The 20,996-nt window shown below is 56.5% G+C and overlaps 2 protein-coding genes across 2 annotated transcripts in view; both read left to right on the forward strand.

Moving 5' to 3' along the window:
- Window positions 1-2,747: 2,747 nt before the first annotated feature.
- Window positions 2,748-4,297, forward strand: LOC119095238 (uncharacterized). Its single transcript, XM_037218106.1, has 2 exons — window positions 2,748-3,063; window positions 3,989-4,297. Exons 1-2 carry the CDS (start codon window positions 2,944-2,946, stop codon window positions 4,295-4,297), a joined length of 429 nt encoding a protein of 142 aa, XP_037074001.1. The 5' UTR covers window positions 2,748-2,943.
- A 615-nt stretch (window positions 4,298-4,912) lies between these two features.
- LOC119095240 (alpha-mannosidase 2x-like) overlaps window positions 4,913-20,996 on the forward strand; it is an 18,676-nt gene continuing 2,592 nt past the window's right edge. Inside the window, 17 exon segments of the mRNA XM_037218107.1 lie at window positions 4,913-4,933; window positions 4,935-4,979; window positions 4,981-5,049; window positions 5,051-5,063; window positions 5,669-5,713; window positions 5,716-5,830; window positions 9,458-9,598; window positions 10,136-10,296; window positions 10,774-10,840; window positions 11,488-11,545; window positions 12,161-12,261; window positions 13,437-13,614; window positions 14,272-14,474; window positions 15,416-15,604; window positions 16,668-16,929; window positions 17,317-17,480; window positions 20,583-20,818. Coding sequence (XP_037074002.1) covers window positions 4,913-4,933; window positions 4,935-4,979; window positions 4,981-5,049; window positions 5,051-5,063; window positions 5,669-5,713; window positions 5,716-5,830; window positions 9,458-9,598; window positions 10,136-10,296; window positions 10,774-10,840; window positions 11,488-11,545; window positions 12,161-12,261; window positions 13,437-13,614; window positions 14,272-14,474; window positions 15,416-15,604; window positions 16,668-16,929; window positions 17,317-17,480; window positions 20,583-20,818 — 2,068 coding nt within the window.

Raw genomic sequence — 20,996 nt, forward strand, 5'->3', positions numbered from 1 at the left:
CGTTGCCTGTCCCCCCACAATGGAAAACAATTCACACACTTAAACATGCATACAACTGACACACAAACACACACATACACACACACACACACACACGCACACACACACATACACACACATATATATATATATATATATATATATATATATATATATATATATATATATATATATATATATATACAGACACGGCGCACGCCCCATAACAGGTAAAATGGCAAACATACGTGCCATCTTGGACCCTCAGGCTCTTCCCTCCTGCATGAAATAGCATGGTTTTAAGACTCGTCATGTTGTAATGTCTTTTTGACGACTTTTTCCAAATTGTCAAGTTCCTCTCACCAGCTTGCTGATGCGTCATATCTTCACAGGTCGGTGACTTATTGCTTTCTTTCCCGAAAATCTTCCGGGAGGTCTCGATCGTACACGTCCTGACCATACATGCCGCACACATCACACGTACCGCAGCTGACGCTGCCGGGTATTGGGGGTCGCTTTGTTTGCAGCGGAGGGCTGTCCACTTCCAGGCCCTTTGTTCCGCGACCTCGTGAATGCACAGGCCATATGGTGGTTGACCTCAAGGACCATCTTGTCAATTTTCTTCGCATGGTTCTTTTCAGGTACGCTAAATTTACAAAAGCAATATTTTCCCAACATGGCGCACGCATGCAAAGAGATGGCCATTATGTTACGTGAGAATGATTTTGCCATCGATGGACAATAAGCTGACTCAAGCGAGTTGATAACAAAAACCAACGTAGAAAAAGATATCCAGAAGAGAAAAAACCTGCTTACTTGACTACCAGGGTGGGAGACAGAAAATATGAGGATTAAACTGCCCTAGAGCCACCCGTACAGACTGCAACTATGTTCTTACTAAATTGGTTTTCTATTTTTCAAAGACAAAGCGCTTTTGCTGTGGAGTTATGGACGACAGCAATAATATCATACTCAATTACGTTGGATTCGACATTGGTTTCCTTATCAGTCAGAAGAAAGCCACCAATGGCCAGAAGGCATCACCCAGCGAGACGAAGTTAATTTCCATAAGGGTTTGTCTTGCTCAGGTTTCGGTGGGATTTTAACCCTCACCGCCTGTCTCCTGGAGACGGCCTTTTTTCAGCGCCATTCGGTGCGTTACATGTCTGACGCTTGATGTGACACGTGCTGGTGTTTGATTGGTGTTGCGAGCTGTTGTGCCGGGGAAATTCATTACGTGCCTACTGGCCACGCATAGTTGTGGATGCTTTTACATATATAATATGAATAGATATACATATATATATATATATATATATATATATATATATATATATATATATATATATATCGCACTTTTCGACTAGGTTGGGGCATTTAAGCTTGTCCCTTTACCGCCCTGGGTATTCTGCGCTGAAGCTTTGCCTGCATGTTCAGTTGCCAGGCATGCTGCTGTCGCGATCCGACCGAGGTTTCCTTGAGAAATGTTCACCAACACGATTTTGCGTCCACCGGGTTTCATAAAAAGTCAGGGAGACAAAATCTGGCATTGCAGTCTGGTGGGAGACAGTGCTACGGGTTTTCAACGTATGAGGACATCCAGCGACTTGAGTCAAAATGGCGCCTCAACGGTGTGTCACGTGAGAACTACTATCGTCATATGATGACGTGGCCGTCGATCGACGCATGGTCGTCATAAAATCTAGCAATGCATTATGTTCTTAATCGCGCTGATCGGGTCACGTATCGCTTTAGCACACAGCCTCACGCCATTAGCTACGACATTCTTGAAAAACGGGAGGTTGCAATGACAGGTGCAAGCAATTCTCAAACCGGTGATGCGGGTTATGCGAAGCACTCAACTCCTCTACGAACTTTGATACGCTGTTTCTTCATGCACCAGTCAGGACCTATGAACTTTGATGCGCTGTTCCTTCATGCTCAAGTCAGGACCCGTGCAAGCGCATGCCGGCGGAAATGCAGCCCAGCCGACAGCTCACCAGCATTCCATCTCCTCGTGAAGACATTTGAAACGTGCGATCAGGTGAGGCGCCGAGGTGGGATAACCGGTGGGCGGCATGTCCTAGTCTACCGCAGAGCAAGCGCGCGTGGCTCCGACACGGCAGCCCGACGGTTATGGAGGACTGCAACCTGCGTGTGCCTGCGCACTGCCCCGCGGTCGTTCCTTTCTACTCGCCGGACCATGTGCGTTTCGTGCATGGCCCTCACGTGGCTGCCTAAGCCGCCGGACCGTCCCCGTTTGACAGTGTTACGCATGTGGTCGGAACTTGACTAACCTGTCCAAGAAAAGCTGGCTGTGGACGAGGACGGTTGGGGTTGCAAACACCCCTTACTTTGGCGAAATCTCACATTTTAACATTGGCAAGATTTTATTTTTCATCGATGATTAAATCCTGCAAACTGAAATATTGAATGCATATCAGATCTGTGTCTGTTTCGCATTCCCCGCAGCCTGATACACATTTATCAGATATATTGGACATATATGCAGCAGTAAGTATAGTAAAATTTTAGGCCTTAACAACAATATATTTACTTTAAGAGCAGAATGACTTCATACTGCTCTTCGTATTACAAATAAATGCATTCTATTGACACTTGAAACCTGTAAAGCACGCCTGGAAAGCAGGCCAAATGTATTTACTTGCGCTTTGCCTCTCGTGCATACTGCTGCGCAAGTTATGCCGAAATGCGGCAAAAGCCGCACACAAACAAAACCACGATTGGTGAGTTGGCCCTGCCGTGGAGATGGGGCGCCGACCATGACAGATTGTTGTCGAGCGGTGTCTGTTTCTTTTCGTTTTTACCGCGGAAGAATAACAATGATCTGAAATTTCATGAATTTTTGATATTTTATACGAAAGCGTATGGCAGTTTAAGCCCTCCGTGAAGTAAATTGTTGGTGTGAATTGGGGTGAAAAAGGCCAGTTACTCTCAGCCATCATGTTCCATCTAAGGTCTCCGGACTCTATTTTTAAGCTCGTTTTAGGGATATCGATTGGTGTTGTTGTGTTCATCATCATACAAATGTCTTATCTGCCTTCAAATGACCAAAGAGAGCTGGTAAGTCTATCTTTTCTGTTCTTGGAATGTTGCATTGAAGTGTGACTACCATTTAATTATCACCAGCAGGCTTCCATCATGACCAGTTAACTTGCATGGCATGTCAGACATTCACAGCCTAAATGGACTGACCACACATATGTTGATGTGTTGTGTAGCTTAGTGGAGCAGCTGTATTGTCATGGTATCTCAGGGTGGGCATAGGTTGCATATGTAATATGGAGGAGCTCCCCAAAGCATGGCCTTTACCACACAGTCTGTTTGGGGTGACAGGATAGTTAAAATCACACAGACATGGAGGACAGGAAAATAATGATTTTCAGCACATGCTGCTTTCAGAATAAACCCTGAAACAGCCTTGGTTATTTTATGTCTTCTTCAAACATGGCCAAGTTGTAAGCTGCACAATTATGAAAGTGAGCTGCTTAAATCAGCAGGGTGAAACTGGTTAGTGTGTAAGACTAAATGTTGATGAGAAATCAGTTGTTTGCTGAACTGATCATTGCAAGTTCACACAAACACTGATTTTAGCAAGTGGCCTGGTTGTCACAGATCTAATGGAGGCTGAAATATATGAGCAATAAGTTTTTGACCACTTAAAATTTTTAATATTTAAAATTGAGTGATGTGCCTCAACCTCACAATATTCACAGTTGAATGGATTTCATGAAAGTTGTTAAATGTGCTAAGAATGTCTGGAAGTAAGTTCAAAGTTAATGTTATTCTAATGTATATGTTTTAGTCTCTTCCCCATATTTGTTAAATTATGTTTCAATTTCTATGTATTCTGGTTATAATAGGCACCAGCAACAGGCAAGTCACCCTTGCGACCCATGCTGGCAGCCCTGGTCTCCAGTCTCTGGTCCTCTGACTGTCCTGATGACATTGTCATGACTGTCATGATGACATCTGTGGTGGCCAACAGGACTTCGATGGCACACTGGAGCAGCGTCTGATCCACCTGGAGAGTGACATCTCACAGAACCGGCATGTGGCCGGCCAGCTGCACAAGGCGGTAAAGGAGCTGATGACGGCCGCGCCACCTCCAGACCAGCACCAGCAGGCCGACCAGCTGGATGTGGCTGCCAACCAGCACCAGCAGGCCGCCCCGCAGCGGGCGGCTGCAGAATGGCAGCAGGAGCGGCAGCAGCAGCGGCGACAGCCAGGCAGCATGGCAGGATTCTGCGAATTTGGCCAGCAGTCACCTAAGACCACCGACGGTGCAGGTTTGTAGGGGGGGGGGGGGGGGGGGGTGCTCACGCGTCTGCGCTAACCACTGCGTGTCTGGGAACTAGTGGTACGGGGTTCGATTCTCCGCGGTGCTCGCCCTTCCTGTCAGGGCGAGAGGCAGGCGACATCATGGCCCAGCAGCTGGGCGCGAGGGTCTCGATAGTGCGTTACGACCTTGTGAATGGGAATCATCTGTCAGAAACGACCGTCACTCAGTGTCCGGACAAGGTGATCCGTGTCGAACCGACGACTCGCCGGCCGTCGACATGTTCCGACACGCGACTCATCATCGTCGGAGGCGCGCCGTCCGCAGGCGGGGCATTGTTGGCGACGGGCTATACCCCGGACGTGGCTGCGTCCGTATTTCGCTGTCTATGTCAGCTGGATCTCCCAGCTCGCGCAGCTCTGTCAAGATGCTGTGTGAGAGATGCGCTGGCCATGGCCATGTGCGACAAGACGCCTCGAGTCTCCGTGGCATGTCACCGGAGACCGGAGCTGCTCCGGCGACGGTACATCACGCAGACGCCTCGGGTCTCCGTGGCATGTCCACCGGAGACCGGAGCTTCTCGGTGACGGTACATCCCGCAGACTCCTGACCGTGTCTCGGTGTGCCTGGCAGATGCTGGATCTCTACAAGGAGAATGCCTTTCGACAACCCCGACGGTGGCGCCTGGAAGCAGGGCTGGGAGTTTGACCTACGACACCAGCCAGTGGAGCGCGGCGAAGAAGCTGCGCGTCTTCGTGGTGCCCCACTCGCAACAACGACCCCGGTACGAGGGAGTCGGGGACGGGGACGGGACAGGGACAGGGACAGGGACAGGGACAGGGACAGTGGACAAGGGACAGGACGGAACGGGAACGGGAACGGGAACGGGAACGGGAACGGGAACGGGGACGGAAGACGGGGGACGGGCACTTGTAATCCCAGCACGCATACCCTGTTTGAGGGGAGTCGGTGTGTGACTGGGCATGGCGTTGTTGGGTAATGGCGGTTGCAATAGCGCGCAACATACGGCCAGCCATGAGCCAAGCATCGATTACCGCTGCAAGTGTCGCCTTACCACGTGTCTGTCCAGCGCCATGCGGCAGAATGTTAGCTGCTCGGTGCTGATTGGCAAACAACGCCTCACATTATGTTTGTAAGCTGGCTGGTCTTATGCTCTTTTTCGGAAGCTGAATGCGCGCAGGCTGGCCTGCGCCGTGACATTGCGCCCTACCGGGAACACCTGCGTTGTTGGTGTGACCATACCGGGGACGATATCTGCCATCGGAAAACGCGTCAAAGCGGCCGTGCATGATGGCTAAATGTGCGCGCGCGCGATGGTGGGCCGCCAGGCGCGCCTCGTAACAGGGGGCATGCCACTCCCGGCCGCAGGGTGGATCAAGACGTTCGAGCAGTACTACGCGGGTCAGACCCGCAACATCTCAACTCGATGGTGGCGATGCTGGAGCGCTTCCCGCGCATGAAGTTCATCTGGGCTGAGATCTCGTACCTGGACCTCTGGTGGAACGAGATCTCACCCGAGGTCAAGGCCAGGTCAAAAGGTCAGGTCGGGCGCCGCCGGAGGACGGGAGGTGGGAGGGGGGGGGGGGGGGGGGGGGGGGGGTAGGGAGCGAGGCGATTGCGTCTTGTGCCGCCTTAACGATGCCTTGCTGGCAGCGTTAGGAAATGGATGTGCACACGCAGAGAACGCTTCACATTGTCGTCGGCACCTGCCGCCCGTGTGAGGACTGGGGAGCGATTGCAGGACCAGCTAACGGTGCGCATCTTTTGTCGCGCCGCGCCGCGACAAAAGGTATCATGCGGTGAAGGTGGAATGAATGGAATACGGGAGATTGAAATCTATGCTGGTGCCGATATGGTCCCGTTAAAAACATTAGGATCTGGTATTCCGACTGTGACAGATAGGTTTGAATCAAAAGGTTGTGCTACAAACTACGCTTTGTGGACAAATGCTTTTCGGTTAATAGTGCAACGAAAGGAGGATCTGAGTCTGAACTCTCCTTCATATGAATAAGCATTCAAATCTCCTGGATTTGGCATTGATATGTCGCAACCCCGAAGGCCTTCGTGCAAACTATTTTTTGAAGCTGCGCCTTTGGGACGTAGGTATCAATGTTTGATGTCGAGCGAAACATTTCATTGGAGGGGTGGCTTCCCCCTCTCTAAACAGACGCCCTTCTCTCACGTGTTTTTCACGCAATACGTTGCAACCGCATAAGCACCTTGATGCGTACAGTTTTGCAACATTGTACCTCTGCTGAGACGCCACAGCCACTTTATCACTTGATAGCCCGTTCAGAATCGCTCGGCGGGAAGCTGAAGCTCCGGTCCTGTAGCGCCTCCTGCGCTGTATCGAACCTTATAGCTCCGAGTGTACCCACCTTTGCGGTATTATTAGCCGGCGATAAGCCCACAGCCGTCTTGTGGGAAACGTAAGCTGATCGCGGGCCTGAGCTGACGTTGGCTCGATATGGCATCGGCCATTGACGCGTCCTTGGCGTTCACCCTTGGTAGTTCGGGGTCTGCGTCAAGAGGCATGCCAAGCGGATGTCTGTGATATATTTGATTATATCAACATTTCCTTCGGCAAAAGTTGGGTTAGAGTAATGCGAGTCAGTTGCCGTTACATGCACCAGAGGAGGGTGCACTTTTTCCCATGATGCTATTCGATTGCGATGTGTGATATAGGCAGATTATGCATGTGTTTGTAATATTACATAGTATGTTAGGAGTGCGTAGTGTTTCACTGCATATGGAAATACATATGCGATAGGAAATTTTTTACGCGCCAGCTATATGTGATGATGAGACCTGCAGAAGCGAAAGGCGGGATGCAAGCGGTCTCCGTATGAACTAATCGTTAAAACTAGTCCGTTTCACCACCGTGCCGACGGGTTTGCCTGCGTGGGACGATGTTTAACTGTTCAGCCGTGTGCATTTCGCGTGATACGTGAGCGTTAAAACCTCGCACTGACGATACTAGTCGCAGCGTGTAGCGTGCTTTGTGGACGTTTGTGAACCGGTAAGGGTAGCGTAAAGGGCCCATTTGTAATCACGCGGATCGTGTCTCTGCCCAGTTCCAGTGGACATGCACCGAACACTCATACGTGTCGGGTGACGTAAATAGGTCACTCTGAATCTTACATGGGTCAACTCCGCGCCGGAGCATGCACTAGCTCTGGCGTTGCCGTGACGACATGCGGTATGCGCACTTGGCTTTTTACGGCGCGGCACGTATTTAACATATTTAATTGGCTCCCGAAGGACATCAAATACTCGTGTATGGCGATAAAATAAAATATCCGAACGACATGCGTCACAGGGCGTGCGGTAGCTTCCGCAAATAAGACGCCGATGACTTTGTGTGAAGCCCTGCTAAGCACCATGCGGGTACCCCGCGAGGCTCCCTCACAGTCTGCGCGGGGGTGCGGGCTATGAGAGGTGATCCACAGCGGTCTGCGGTGTGATTTCCACCATCACGCGCCCGACCGCACCGCTGCTGTCGCCAGCAGCGCCAGAGGAGTCTCCGCCCAGCAGAGGGCCGCGGGCTGGTGAAGTCCACGGGAGCTGCACCCGCTGGTGTGACGTCAACACCTCCACACTTCCATACTTTCATTGGGGGCTATTGCTGACCCTGCGCTGTTGTCGGAAGCCCTCGAAGCGCCTGCTCTGACGTCCTCCCGGTTGCCGGCCTTGTAGTCCTGTACGTGCCGGTGCCGCCACAGTTGTGCAGATGTCACGCTCCCGGCAGGGTTTGGACAGCTGCCGGTCTCGTGGCTGCGTCGCGCGCCGCCGGCAGCGCGGCTGCGGCGCTGTGGCACAGCTGGCGCGGGTCTCGCGCACCGGGCGACCTCGCCGGCGGCCGGCGCGAGCCGTGCCCGGCCAGCTGGCGGGTCGGAGCCGCTCGGGCTGGCAGCGTGGCTCGACGCCGCTCCAGAGCTGCCGCGTCAGACCAAGTGTGGGGCGCTGGTCGAGCCGACCGTCGCCAGACGTACGGCCACTGCCGGGCGTGTGGCAGGGGCGGCCGCCGCTCCTGCTGGCCGGCCGCTGCCACCGCCACCGCCGGCGGGCAGTCGAACAGGCTCGGCCGAGTCGGCGGGGAGGGGGCAGGTGCACGTGTTTCGCCGGAGGACAACGAAGAGATGGACCCGCTGCTGCGCGGGCGTCTCGTGGGATCGTAGGGACCCACGGCTCGGCGATGGAGATGGGTGGCACGCGCCGTGAGCGTGCTGCTTGCAGACCGGTGCTGGTGGCATCGCTGCATTCCCGCTTCAGTCGGCCGAAGGCATTACTTTGGTGACGGTGACAGCAGTCGTACGCTGTATTTACCAAACCAAACAAGCATACGGACTGTCTAGAAACATTATTTTCCCGTCGTGACATGCGGTAGCCATCGTATCCAGAGCCAACGTCCTGAGTCACGAACATCCAGCCGTGTCCGCACCGGCGATCCTGACCCGACTCCGTCCGGTCCGCCGCGCCGGAGGTGTCGACGAGCGGGGTGGGGTGGGACGCCGGTGGCACCGCGCCCGCCCCACAGCTGTGGTCGTCTAGAGGGCGCTGCTTGGGGTGCTAACGCTGGCCAGGGCAGCGGCGTTGCTCATGAGGGTTACCATTGACGCTGGTCGTAGCCGTTGTTGGGGCCATGAGAGCCATGAGCCATGAGACGACCGTCAAAGGGAAGACGTCGCTGAGACGGGAGCCTCTGACCAAAAACTGGTGTTGTGTCGACCTGATCTTGTGCCCCAGGGTGGTGCCGTGATGACTTGACCCTTTGATGCCAGGCTGGAGTCATGGTTACCTGACTCTGTATCCCAGGCTGGAGTCGTGGTGATCTGACCCTGTGTCCCAGGCTGGAGTCATGGTTACCTGACCTTGTGCTCCAGGCTGGAGTCATGGTTACCTGACCCTGTGCCCCCAGGCTGGAGTCATGGTTACCTGACCCTGTGCCCCATGCTGGAGTCATGGTGACCTGATTTTGTGCCCCGGGCTGGTGTCATTGCGACCTGATTTTGTGCCCCAGGCTGGAGTCATGGTTACCTGACTTTGTGCCCCAGGCTGGAGTCACGGTAACCTGACCCTGTGCCCCAGGCTGATGTCACTGTAACCTGACCCCGTGCCCCAGGCTGGTGTCACGATGACCTGACCCCGTGCCCCCAGGCTGGTGTCGCGGGGTCAGCTGGAGCTGGTGACGGCCGGCTGGGTGATGCCGGACGAGGCCAACACGCACTACTGGGCCGTCCTCGAGCAGCTGGTCACCGGACACGAGTGGCTGCGGCTGAACCTGAACGCCACCGTCAGGTCAGTGACCTGACGTCCAGTGGGGCCGGTGGCATAAAGCTATTCCCGGCAGTACACTGGCGTCAGTCAGTGATCCGGCTCACGCTCGCCTGTTCGCGGAGCCGGGCCGACTGAAGCCGATTTCCGCCGGGCCCACGCACCTCCGCTGGCGGGGTGGTAACAGCGCCGGCCGCCGCGGGTGGCGGGCGCCGCCGCCGTGTGGCGCGTAGACCCGGCGCTGGCCGAGCTGACCGGCGCAGGATTGACCAGTGTTGACCCGAGCCCGGAGCTGTCCGTGCCGTGTCATGCGATGATTTCCTGTGTTTCTGTGGAGATGAGTCCTGCTGGGCTGTGCTAACGAATATGAAATTACCGGTGCCAGCTGCCGCTGGTCGGATCAATTCCGCGCTGAAATCAGCCCCCTGGTGCGACACATGCTGGCCCTTGACCCGAACTGACCTGACCCTTATGATGGCGTTCTGACGCACTGGCCTGTCCCAGCCCGCGCTGACCAGCTCATGCTAACCTGATCTGACCTGACCTGACATGACCTGGCAGTAACGGCTGGTCGATCGACCCGTTCGGCCTCTCGCCGACCTTGGCGTACGTGCTGCGCCGCTCCGGCCTCGACCACATGGTGATCCAGCGCGCCCATTACGCCGTCAAGCGCCGCCTAGCGCGGCACAAGCAGCTCGAGTTCTGGTGGCGGCAGACCTGGGGTGAGCTGTCGGGGAGCTCACAGGCCTGGGGTGAGGTGTCGGGAGCGGTGGGAGCGGCTCACAGACCTGGGGTGAGGTTCGGGGAGCGGTGGGGCGGCTCCCAGGCCTGGGGTGAGGTGTTGGGGAGCTCACAGACCTGGGGTGAGGCGTCTGGAGCGGTGGAGCGTCTCACACCGGGACTGAGGTGTCAGGAGCGGTGGAGCGGCTCACAGACCTGGGGTGAGGTATCGGGAGCGGTGGAGCGGCTCACAGACCTGGGGTGAGGTGTCGGGAGCGGTGGAGCGGCTCGCAGACCTGGGGTGAGACGATCCGAAGGAGAACGGTACAATCACATTAGAACAGTATCTCATTGTCCATTAGAGGGCGGCAGAGGCCGACAGCTGCCCTACCCCCTGCTGCGACACGCACGCTGCCGGCCACACCCGGCGTGCCGGCGTCGCCCTCGCCGCCCACTAACATTCTTCCCTCCCGCGTCAGACAGCGGCGACAGCACCGACATGTTCTGCCACGTGATGCCGTTCTACAGCTACGACGCGCCGCACTCGTGACGGGCCCGACACCCAAGGTGGGTGGCCGGCGGCCCGGCGGAAGGGCTGAGTCATCGGCGGCGCGGGGCAGTGGTCTTGGCTGATCGCAGCCGAAACCAGAGCAGGCAGTTGTGCGGGCCTGTTGTTGAGCAGACGCCCGGGTAATGGCACAAACCCTGTTCATTACCTAACGACGGGAAACGGACCCGAATGCAGGTTACCACGTCCCACACTAACCATATAGCGATGGCGAACAAAGCCCGGAGTATGTCAATCCCGTCCCCTGTCCAATGGTTGTGGAAGGAGTCGGTCCCATGGTAGGTCAGTAGGGGCTCGGGGTGCAACCAACCGGACGAGCTGCCCGAGGAGAGACCTCTGAGTTGTCAGCCAGACCTCTGAGTCGTCAGCTAGACCTCTGGGTCGTCAGCTAGACCTCTGAGTCGTCAGTTAGTGGCGTTTGCTTGTGCCCAGCGCACGCCACAGTGACCACATCCAAAGATGACTGTCATGGTGATAAAGCTATCACTCGGTAAAAAGCATGTCACCCTGACTTCGATTGTAATGCAGCGTTCGAGACCGAGGCTCTCCACCCTGCCCTGCCCAGCCTTAAGCTGTATTCGCCGTCCGCTGGTGGTCGTTTAGCCTTGGCTGGTCGTGGACACAGGCCGGCGCCGACCTGCTACCGGAGAACCATGCATTGTCCTGGTATGGTTCGCGGCGGTGTGAGGTGGAGTAAAGTGGTCACCGGTATGGTTTAAATTGGTCAGTTGTGGCGGAGCGATGAGCTCTAACGGCAGTGGAATGTTGTTTAGACCCGTCTGTCACCCCTGCCCTGCTGTGTAAGCCCGTCTGTCACCCCTCCCCTGCTGTGTAAGCCCGTCTTTTACCCCTCCCCTGCTGTGCAAGCTCGTCTTTTACCCCTCTGCTGTGTAAGCTCGTCTGTCACTCCTCCTCTGCTGTGCAAGCCCGCCTGTCACCCCTCCCCTGCTATGTGAGCCCGTCTGTTACTCCTCCGCTGTGTAAGTCCGTCTGTCACCCCTCCCCTGCTGTATAAGCTCATCTGTCACTCCTCCTCTGCTATGTAAGTCCGCCTGTCACCCCTCCCCTGCTCTGTAAACTCGCCTCTCATCCCTCCCCTGCTTTGTGAGCCCTTCTGTTACCCCTCTGCTGTGTATGTCCGCCTGTCGCCCCTCCCCTGCTGTGTAAACTCGTCTGTCACCCCTGCCCTGCTGTGTGAGCCCCGCCGTGACGGTCCGCTGTCGGGTCGCTCCCCGTCACATCTCCCCGCAGTGAGACCGCGTCCCTGACGTGCCGCCGATGACGCCCCTTGCCGCCAGGTGTGCTGCCAGTTTGACTTCGCGCGGCTGCCCGGCGGCAAGTACAACTGTCCGTGGCGCGTAGCGCCGCGGCCAATCAACGACGGCAACGTCGCCGAGAGGTCAGCCGGATGGTGACCCCGCGCCCGGGGGCGGTGCTGCCCTTACTGAACTCCGTGGGGTGGAGGGGGTCGAGGGGGGGGGGGGGGGGGGCGCTGGACGGTACGTTGGCGTTGTGACGGATGGCTGATAACACGTGTGCTGTGCGCATGCGCTGTTGGAGCGGAGGCCGCCCGCTCCCGGCGGTCGGATGATGTGAGCGAGTGGGGTTCTCCAGCGCCATAGAGGCCGATGTTAGCCGTGTGGGGTGGCTGGGTCCTAAGCTGTTGGAAATAGTCAGTTGGATTGGGTTCGTCTTGACTTGTTTTTGGGTTTGGCCGTCGCGAACGTTAGATTAAAAGGCTGCGGGAAATGCATGTGGCCTGACCTGCTCAGTGTGCTACGGTGCTTCCTTTAGATGAAGACTTATCTCAACAGATGTGCTATTTGACCCATGGCGTGTTATTAGCCTGCGCTCCAGGCTGGTAATGGGGTTGGGCTAGCATTTCTACTTTATATATATATATATATATATATATATATATATATATATATATATATATACATATATAAGGTGTGTATCATGTATACAATGATATAGAAATGCGTGCCTTTTGTAGCGAATGCGTTATGTGATATAGGTGAATGGTAATCAAGTGGCTTATTCGTGGTAGGATTGTGGAACGACGCTCACCTGAGCCGTACGCCTCAGTGGAGTCGGGTCGTTAAGAGAGGTGCATTGAGGACATACACTTGGGTTTTATTTTGGTTCGTTGATATTGTATACGCAGGAGCACCAGGTCAATGTTTTGCTCCAAAGTGCGGACTCGTCTTACCGTTGGCGTAGCTTATCTCCGTGAAGTTCGCTTCTCCGCAATCCTTTTCATCAGATATACCCTTCAGGATGATTGATGTTGCGCGGGGAATCCTGCAAAACCGTACACCATCTGCGAACTAGTGACATGTTTGAAATGAATGAGGTATTCATCTAATGCTACCAGCGAACGAGCGACTGACATTCGCTTTCTGAGGCTGACAGAACATGGGCATCTGGCCGTATGACGCCACCCTGCATCGACTGTTGCTGCGTAGCCAGCCGGCGCCGACGCCGTCCCCGCCGCCGCCGCCCCCGCCGCTGCCCCCGCCGCCGCCCCGGCCGCCGTCGGCACCTCACGCGCCCTACCCTGCCCCGACCCAGGGCGGCCACGCTGCTGGACCAGTACCGGAAGAAGGCGCAGCTGTACAACAGCCGGGTGGTGATGGTGCCGCTGGGCGACGACTTCCGCTACGACAGCGCGCACGAGTGGGAGGCGCAGTACGTCAACTACCAGCGCCTCTTCGATCACATGAACGGCCAGACGGACTGGCACGTGGAGGTGGGTGGCGGCTGGCGGGGCCTGGGGCGCCGGGCTGGCCCGGTCCGTGGCCCACCGACCTCGGCATCTCAGCGGGCTAGGAGTGGGTTCTAACAAGTTAGGAGGGGATTTTGGCAAGCTAGGAGCGGGTTTTAGCAAGTTATGAGGGAGTTTTGTCAAATAAGGTGTGGATTTCGTCAAGTTAGGAGTGAATTTAACCAAGCTAGGAGTGGATTTATCACAATGGGAATGGGTTTTATCGAGCTAGGAAGGGACTTTATTGGCGATGTTGTGGTCGTTTTGCTCTCGTCTGAACCGGAAGAATCAAGACGCACTGCTGACTCCACGTGCAGAGTGTAATGGAAATGAGTTGTTAGTGAGCAACGCGGCTTGCGTTTTTGGTTGAGACCCCTGCCACTTGACCTATGTCGTGCTTAACTGAGACCATTGTATAAAAATATATCACTTTCCACCGTGCATCAAGCAAAGTTTTAGTGAATTCAGCGATATTTTCCACCTAGAGGGACACATCTCTACCTGCGTTTCGGGATCAATAAGATACTGGCGTTTGATCGGATAGTGACGCACGACCTTACGGCGCGGCACACCATTTCCGAAGCAGTGGAGTGAGTGTGAGTGCCTGTCCCCAGCCCCACCGTCCGCCCGTCCATCCGTCAGGCCCAGTTCGGTACGCTGGCCGACTACTTCGCGGCGCTGGAGGCGGACGCACGGAAGGAGGCGGCGGCCGGCCTGGCGGCCTTCCCCCGGCTCTCCGGCGACTTCTTCACCTACGCCGACAAGAACGACGAGTACTGGAGCGGCTACTACACGTCGCGTCCCTTCCACAAGAGCATGGACCGCGTGCTCATCAGCCAGCTGCGGTCAGTCCGGCTCGTCGCCGGCCGTGGCCATCGCATTGGCCGGCAGTGCGGGGCTGAGAACGCACTGGCGCTCTGTGGCTAGCGCGAAGTGTTGGTCATGAGGCGTCGATGGTGGCGGCGGTGGAGAAACGTCACGTTCGGAAAGGGCTTCTGTCAACGCTCGCGTGTCTTGCCTTTCACGTTTAGTGGGTGGGGGGTGAGGGTGGATTGACAGTTACACACTCGTATATACCTGTCCTGTGCTGATGTCATTTCGCTGGGTTAGTTCTGACCTTTGTCGGATCCTTTCCATGAACCATCGCAGCTTTATGGACTGTCTTCAGTCTCAGATCAGGGTGTGGCTTCATTAAGAAGTAAGGATTTTGACTTGCGTGGGTGTGCTTTTCCTTGAGTCACGTTCGCTGCTGTGGCGAGCGGGAGGCCGAGATAACGTGCGCGGCGTAGCTGCAAAAGGATGGGAAGGAGGCTTCAAGGGCAATGCCTGATTGTGGCGTCGCTTGCCCCGTGCACCTCTAACGCTCAAACTCAACACCGCCAGCAACCCGTTCCACGAGACGAATCGGTTGAAGTGTCAACCCTACGACCTTCGGTCCTGTGAGGAGGCGTCACGCGCCCCGGCTCCCTGACCTGACCTGACCTGTGGTGACCTGACCGTATCTGCGGTGACCTGACCTAGGCGGGCCTGTGGTGGCCTGACCTGATCTGTGGTGACCTTACCTAACGTGTGGTGGCTCGACCTGATCTGACCTGTCGTGACCCGACCGTACCTGTGGTGACCTCACCTGGTCAGACCCGTGGTAATCTGACCTGACCTGTGATTACCTGACGGGGCCTGTGGTGACCTGACCTGACCTATGGTGATCTGACCTGACCTATGGCGACCTGACCTGACCTGTCGTGACCTGGACTGACCTGACCTGAACTGACCGTCGATGCTGCAGGGCTGCCGAGCTGCTGTATTCGCTGGCGCTGGCGGCGGTCGGCCCCTCGCCGTCGGTAGAGCTCTCTTCGCACACGTCCCAGCTTCTGGCCGACCTGGTGCTGGCCCGGCGCGCGCTCAGCCTCTTCCAGCACCACGACGGCATCACCGGCACCGCCAAGGACAGGGTGGTCATCGACTACGGCAACAAGTGGGTGCGCGGCGCGGCGGACGGCCCGGGCCGGCCCGCGTGGTGGCAGAGGTGCCGCCTCCTGACAGCGCTGGAGGGGCGCTGAGGGGCGTGGGGTGGGTGGAGTAGCGTCTGAGTGTTCCTCCAGTGGTTTCTAGGAAATATACGGGCGTGGGGCTCCACTCGTTCCGTGTTGGGCGTTATGTTAGAGGGATCGGGCCCACCAAAAATCGGGAATTTCAGTTTTTCCCGGAACGTGCTGGGTTGCAGGCTGTTCAAGGAACTGGGACTTCCAGATCTGTGTTCGAATTCCGTTTTTTTGAGAAGGTACGACAAAATGGCATTCCAAGAATTGATTTTTCACCCCTCCAAAATGAATCAAACGAACTGTTGTAACATTTGCGCATTGTCCCCTGTCTCCACGCTATATATAAAAATGCTGTCATATGCGAAGGTCATCACGTGGCATTCACCCCACTTTGAACCCGTGCTAAGGCCAGGTCCAAAATCGGGCAGAGTAAAGGGAAAACTGTGGCAGAGTTAAGAGAAAACTCGTCGCAAAATAAAGATGGCGAATGAATCAGTGCAGCACATTGCAACTTTCTAGCCATTAAGATCCAGCGGGTGTTGTATTAGCCCAACCCTCCGGATGCCCCACCATATGCTGACGTTTCGCTGTGAGCTGATGTGCCTACGCTCCGTTGTGCCCCAACGTCACGCCGCATTACCTATTTGCCACACAAGTCGCACGAGACAAGGTGCGCATCAGACCCGCCTGGCCGGTCTAGCGCTTGTCCGGGTCCGACGCCGGCCCGTCACCCCGGCTCGATGCCGAGCTGTCCACGGCTGTGCTCGCTCCGGCCTTTGACGGCCCGCTCCGTACCGCGCCGCTCCGTACCGTGTGGTGGGCCGCGCCGCTCTGGCGTCCGCTGTCCGCCACCTCGGAGGCCGCGGTCGAGGGGCCGCGGCGTCCTGCTCCGCTCCCGATGCCGCCGCCTCGGAGGCCACGATCGGGCGTATGGCGGCGGCGTGCCGCGCCCCCGGTGCCAGCGACTGACCCGCCTCCCCGGCGCCGCGGCCACAGGCTGCTGAAGGCGCTGGAGCGGTGCCAGCGCGTGCTGCAGCAGTCGGCGCAGGCGCTGCTGCTGCCGGAGCCGGCCGCCTGGCAGCCCGACATCAGCGCCGTGTACTGGGAGCCGGCCGAGCGGCGGCGCGGCCCTGAGCGGCTGGCCGAGCGGCGCACGCTGTCGCTGGCCGACGGCGAGCGCGCCGTGCTCGTCTACAACGACCTGGCGCACCGGCGCGTCGAGGCCGTCAGCCTGCACGTGTCCAGCGCGCACGTGGAGGTGAGACCCCGCGCAGGCGTGTGGGCCGTGCCGTTCTGTGCGTGAGCGTAGACTGCTGATGGCTGCCCGGTTGTGTGTTTGTGCTAACGCAGTAGGCGAGGGGAATAGTTCGAACGAGTGTTCTGTTCGTAAGCCCGCCGTTTTCTGCTTCGATGGTGTACATGTTGTGTCGGTTGCGGACGGCCTTTGATGTCGCCAGTTGTAGATCTGCGGTATTGCACTTAGTACCTATTGTGCTGTCATCTATCTTCCGTCCCGTTCGTCTCAGCCAGTCGCCTCCCAGAGGGCTCGTAACGGCGACCGCGGCCTGTCCGTGCCGCCGCCGCCTCATCTGGGGCCGCTCCCGCCGCGTTCCCCGACCCCCCTGACCCGGGGTCACGCCCTCAGGTCACGGACCCGCGAGGGCGAGTGTTGAAGTCGCAGTGCGCGCCCGTTTTCGACGGTGTCGCCGCCCTGGTGGACGGCGTGCACAAGCTGACGTTCGTGGCGACGCTGGCGCCGCTCAGCCTCGCCGTCTTCACTGTGCGCCAGGTGGCGCCGATGGAGAACGGGTGAGCGGCGGCGGCGCGAGGTCCCTCTGGCGACGCCGTCGGGGGAACGGGGGGAGAGGGGCGGGGCGGGGACTGGTTCTGCGAAGTTTAACACGCTGCAGCGAAATTTTGCATGGTAGCTGACCAAGCGCTTATTGCGGCCCACGAAGGCTTGCAGACCGGCTTAGGGCGTTTTTCATTGTTCTGTTCGAGTTGGCATCCTTTATGCCGATGTGGTCTCTAACTTTAGGTCTCTAACGGAACAGAGCACAGGTCTCCGCAAAAGTAGGTGGGTGCTAGGGTCCGCAACAAACCCGAGCATATACCCAGAAGTAAGAGGAACACAATGGTACCACTGCCCAAGATAGTCAGTGCTGTGACGTGTGTCAACTGCCTGTAGCCTGCGGAATATTCTCGCTTATTTCATTTTCGAGAATTTGACATTGACATGAAGAAAGCAACCAGTTGCGGTCGTTTGTGCCACCACCCCGTGGGTGCGCCTCTGCTACTCGCGTCCAACTCGAACCAATGGCCCCTCGGGACGTTTGCAGGGCGTGGTGAGAGGCTAGCATAGTGTCCCCTGCCGTAGATTGGCCGTCCGATAAGTTATCGTGCCTTGCGGCTGTTTATGACACAGTGAGGCGCAGCTGGGGAGTGATCTCCGTTGATGGTGGATGAAAATGACAAATATCTGGGTAATGGAGGGAGGAATTTGTCCCTCGGCCGAGCGCGTCCTCTGCTTTATCGGTCACAAAAGTTGCGGACTAAGTGAACGGAAGTAAACTAATTGATCCACCAACAGTTTTCTAAGATTTTAAAGTTTTTTAAAGTTTTTAAGCCTAAGTTTTTAAGATTCAGTTTTCCGAACGCCAAAGTACAAACGAAAAATGCAAGCTTTGCTTCTTAGCAGTCATTGAGTTAGTAAACCGTACCACCACTTTGTATACGTACTGTACATGTGTAGGCGGAGATAATTGTTTGCGTTGAATACCCACAACAAAATGTTAGCGAGGGGAGCGGGAAGGGATACGGGGCGGGGGGTACCGCGACCTCCCCGAAGCAACCGACTGTGGCCGTATGTTTATGTTTGGGAAGTTCGGTTGTGAAATGCAAATGCAAAGAAGGCTGCGTTGGGCATTTCGTTGCACTGTTTGCTCACTGCTATATTGTCATGCCTGGATATAAATCAGGCTGCAAGAAGAACGCATCTTTCGCAGCATGCAGACGCCGTTGTCGAATACGATGCTCTGCTCCAATGGATCAATCCAATGGACCGCACGCAAATGTTAGTTCATTTTCCGTGCCGCTGGTGCGGGGTGGCTCCGCCTGTTTAAAAAAAACAAATTTGGTTCGAATCCTTTGAATGAATGGATTCTGGGATCAGCGCTCACGCTAAGCAGTGTTTGTTGTGTGAGCCCTGACCCCCACCATCCGATCGCGCAATTCCAGGCAACGGCAGAATTTAGTGGCGAAAAGCTTTACGTGCCGCAATGCTCGGCACGGTCCGACCTGCCCTCTGACGTGAACTGACCTTTAGCGCGACCGCTGCCACCGGCCGCAGGCCATACATGCCAAGGGCAAATAGCGAGCGCCCTAAAGCGACTCGAACCCATCCCGCCACGGGTGGGTGGGTCGGAATGCAGGCGCTCGAACCAACTGAGCCACCGGGACGGACAATTGATACGTGACACTGTTGATACGTGAGGCCCAAACCTCATTGGCAAAGGGAAGTCCTTTCCCTTATGCGAGGTAAGCCTAAGACGTGGGCCTGCTCCCATCTTGGCCGAGTGGCGAAGAAAACTGCGTTTGTTTATAAGTAGTCGTCGCTGTTGGCATAGCAACGCCTAGCAACGGTCGATGCGCTGTTGGCTGTTGTGTACGTCAGGCAAATTGGCAGGGCTCGATATCATGTGGATAGTGTGCTCGACAGTGATGTCTTCAGCCACATGTTTTACGAGCAACTGCGCGTTCAAATGCTTTTGAGTGCATTTTTTGTGCGCGTTATATGTCTCCATGGGGTTGGATCAGCACATTCTTTTGTGCCCATATTTGGCACTAAAGCCGGTCTTCATTTGCGTGCATTTGTGACGCGAACGCGATGGGCGGAGCTTGGTTCGTAAGTCATGATTCTAGCTGCGCATGGACTACATGAACGCGTGCCAGTTACAGCAGGCAGCTCCGTCTCCAGAAAGGCCTCTGCACGTGACAACATCAGAGCGTGCCGATTCCAGTCGCAAGCTCCGTCTCTAGTTAGCCTCATGCCCAGTGACCCCACTGACGCCGCTGGCCGCGTACCGATTACCATCAGTCAGCTGGACGAAGCTGGCCGGGCTCAAGCGAGAGTTGGAGTCAGTGGCGATGCCAATAAAGTCGTCGAACTGCCTCACTGATTGGGACGATTTGCGGTTTTCCTCTTTTTGTATTTAAAATGACACCGGAAAGCTAAAATACGTTACGAAAAATTGGTGTCATACCATGCGTGGTGCCATGCGCTGTTTCAGCCAGTTATCGCAAACAACAACACCGGAGTTGGTATTGTTATGCCGGCTGAACGTTAGTACAATGCACATGCCTAGATACCAAGCGTGGGTCCCAGCTCGCGCAGGGTTCCATGCTGATGGGCTTCTGGGGTTGGATCCTGGGATCGCATTTGGGGCTGCGGTCCACGCCCGCCAGTGTCGGCAGCTAGTTTCTGGGGTTGGATCCTGGGATCGCATTTGGGGCTGCGGTCACACGCCCGCCAGTGTCGGCAGCTAGTTTTGCGGAGACCTTTCCAGCCTGCGAACGCCATGTGAGCGTAACGCCAGCGGATTCTGCACAGGCAGGACACGGCTGTGTCCCAGCTGGAAGGGCGGAGCCTGCTGCGTACGTGTGCCTGCGGTCAGTAGGGCCAAGCCTGCTGCGTACGCGTGCCGGTGGTCAGGCCGTAGGGCCAATCCTGCTGCGTACGTGTGCCGACGGTCAGGCCGTAGGGCCAATCCTGCTGCGTACGTGTGCCGGTGGTCAGGCCGTAGGGCCAAGCCTGCTGCGTACGTGTGCCGACGGTCAGGCCGTAGGGCCAATCCCGCTGCGTACGTGTGCCGGTGGTCAGGCCGTGACAGCGGCCGTCACGCTCCGTTGCAGCCGGCACGAGCTGGCGCTCGTGACGCTGGTGCACGTGCCGAAGGGGCAGCAAGTGTCGCCGGGCCGGGCCGCTCCATACGCCGTCGAGTACTCGCCGCCTGCCCCCGTCACCTTCGGCTCCACCGACCTGACGCTGGAGCTGGGGCCTGACGGTCTGATGACGTCACTGACGCGCGTGGGATACGGTACGGACGCCGCCTGGCGCCGCGGCGGGGCCTTGGGCTCGTGCGGCGCTGGTGGGGGTGGTACAAGGGCGTGTCATGTCGTGCTAGCATTTTGAAAGGTAAGCATGCGAAGTGGGCGATTTGGGTGAATGTGTTAGTTGCATTTGACTGTAATTTAGTGACCAGTTTAGGCATGGGTTGCAGTTGCCCGCTTGGTAACACTGCGCATGCCTGACTTGCGATTGCTTTT

The sequence above is a fragment of the Pollicipes pollicipes genome, unplaced genomic scaffold (assembly GCF_011947565.3).
Source record: "Pollicipes pollicipes isolate AB1234 unplaced genomic scaffold, Ppol_2.1 Scaffold_4219;HRSCAF=4965_pilon_pilon_pilon, whole genome shotgun sequence".
NCBI classification, from domain to species: domain Eukaryota; kingdom Metazoa; phylum Arthropoda; class Thecostraca; order Pollicipedomorpha; family Pollicipedidae; genus Pollicipes; species Pollicipes pollicipes.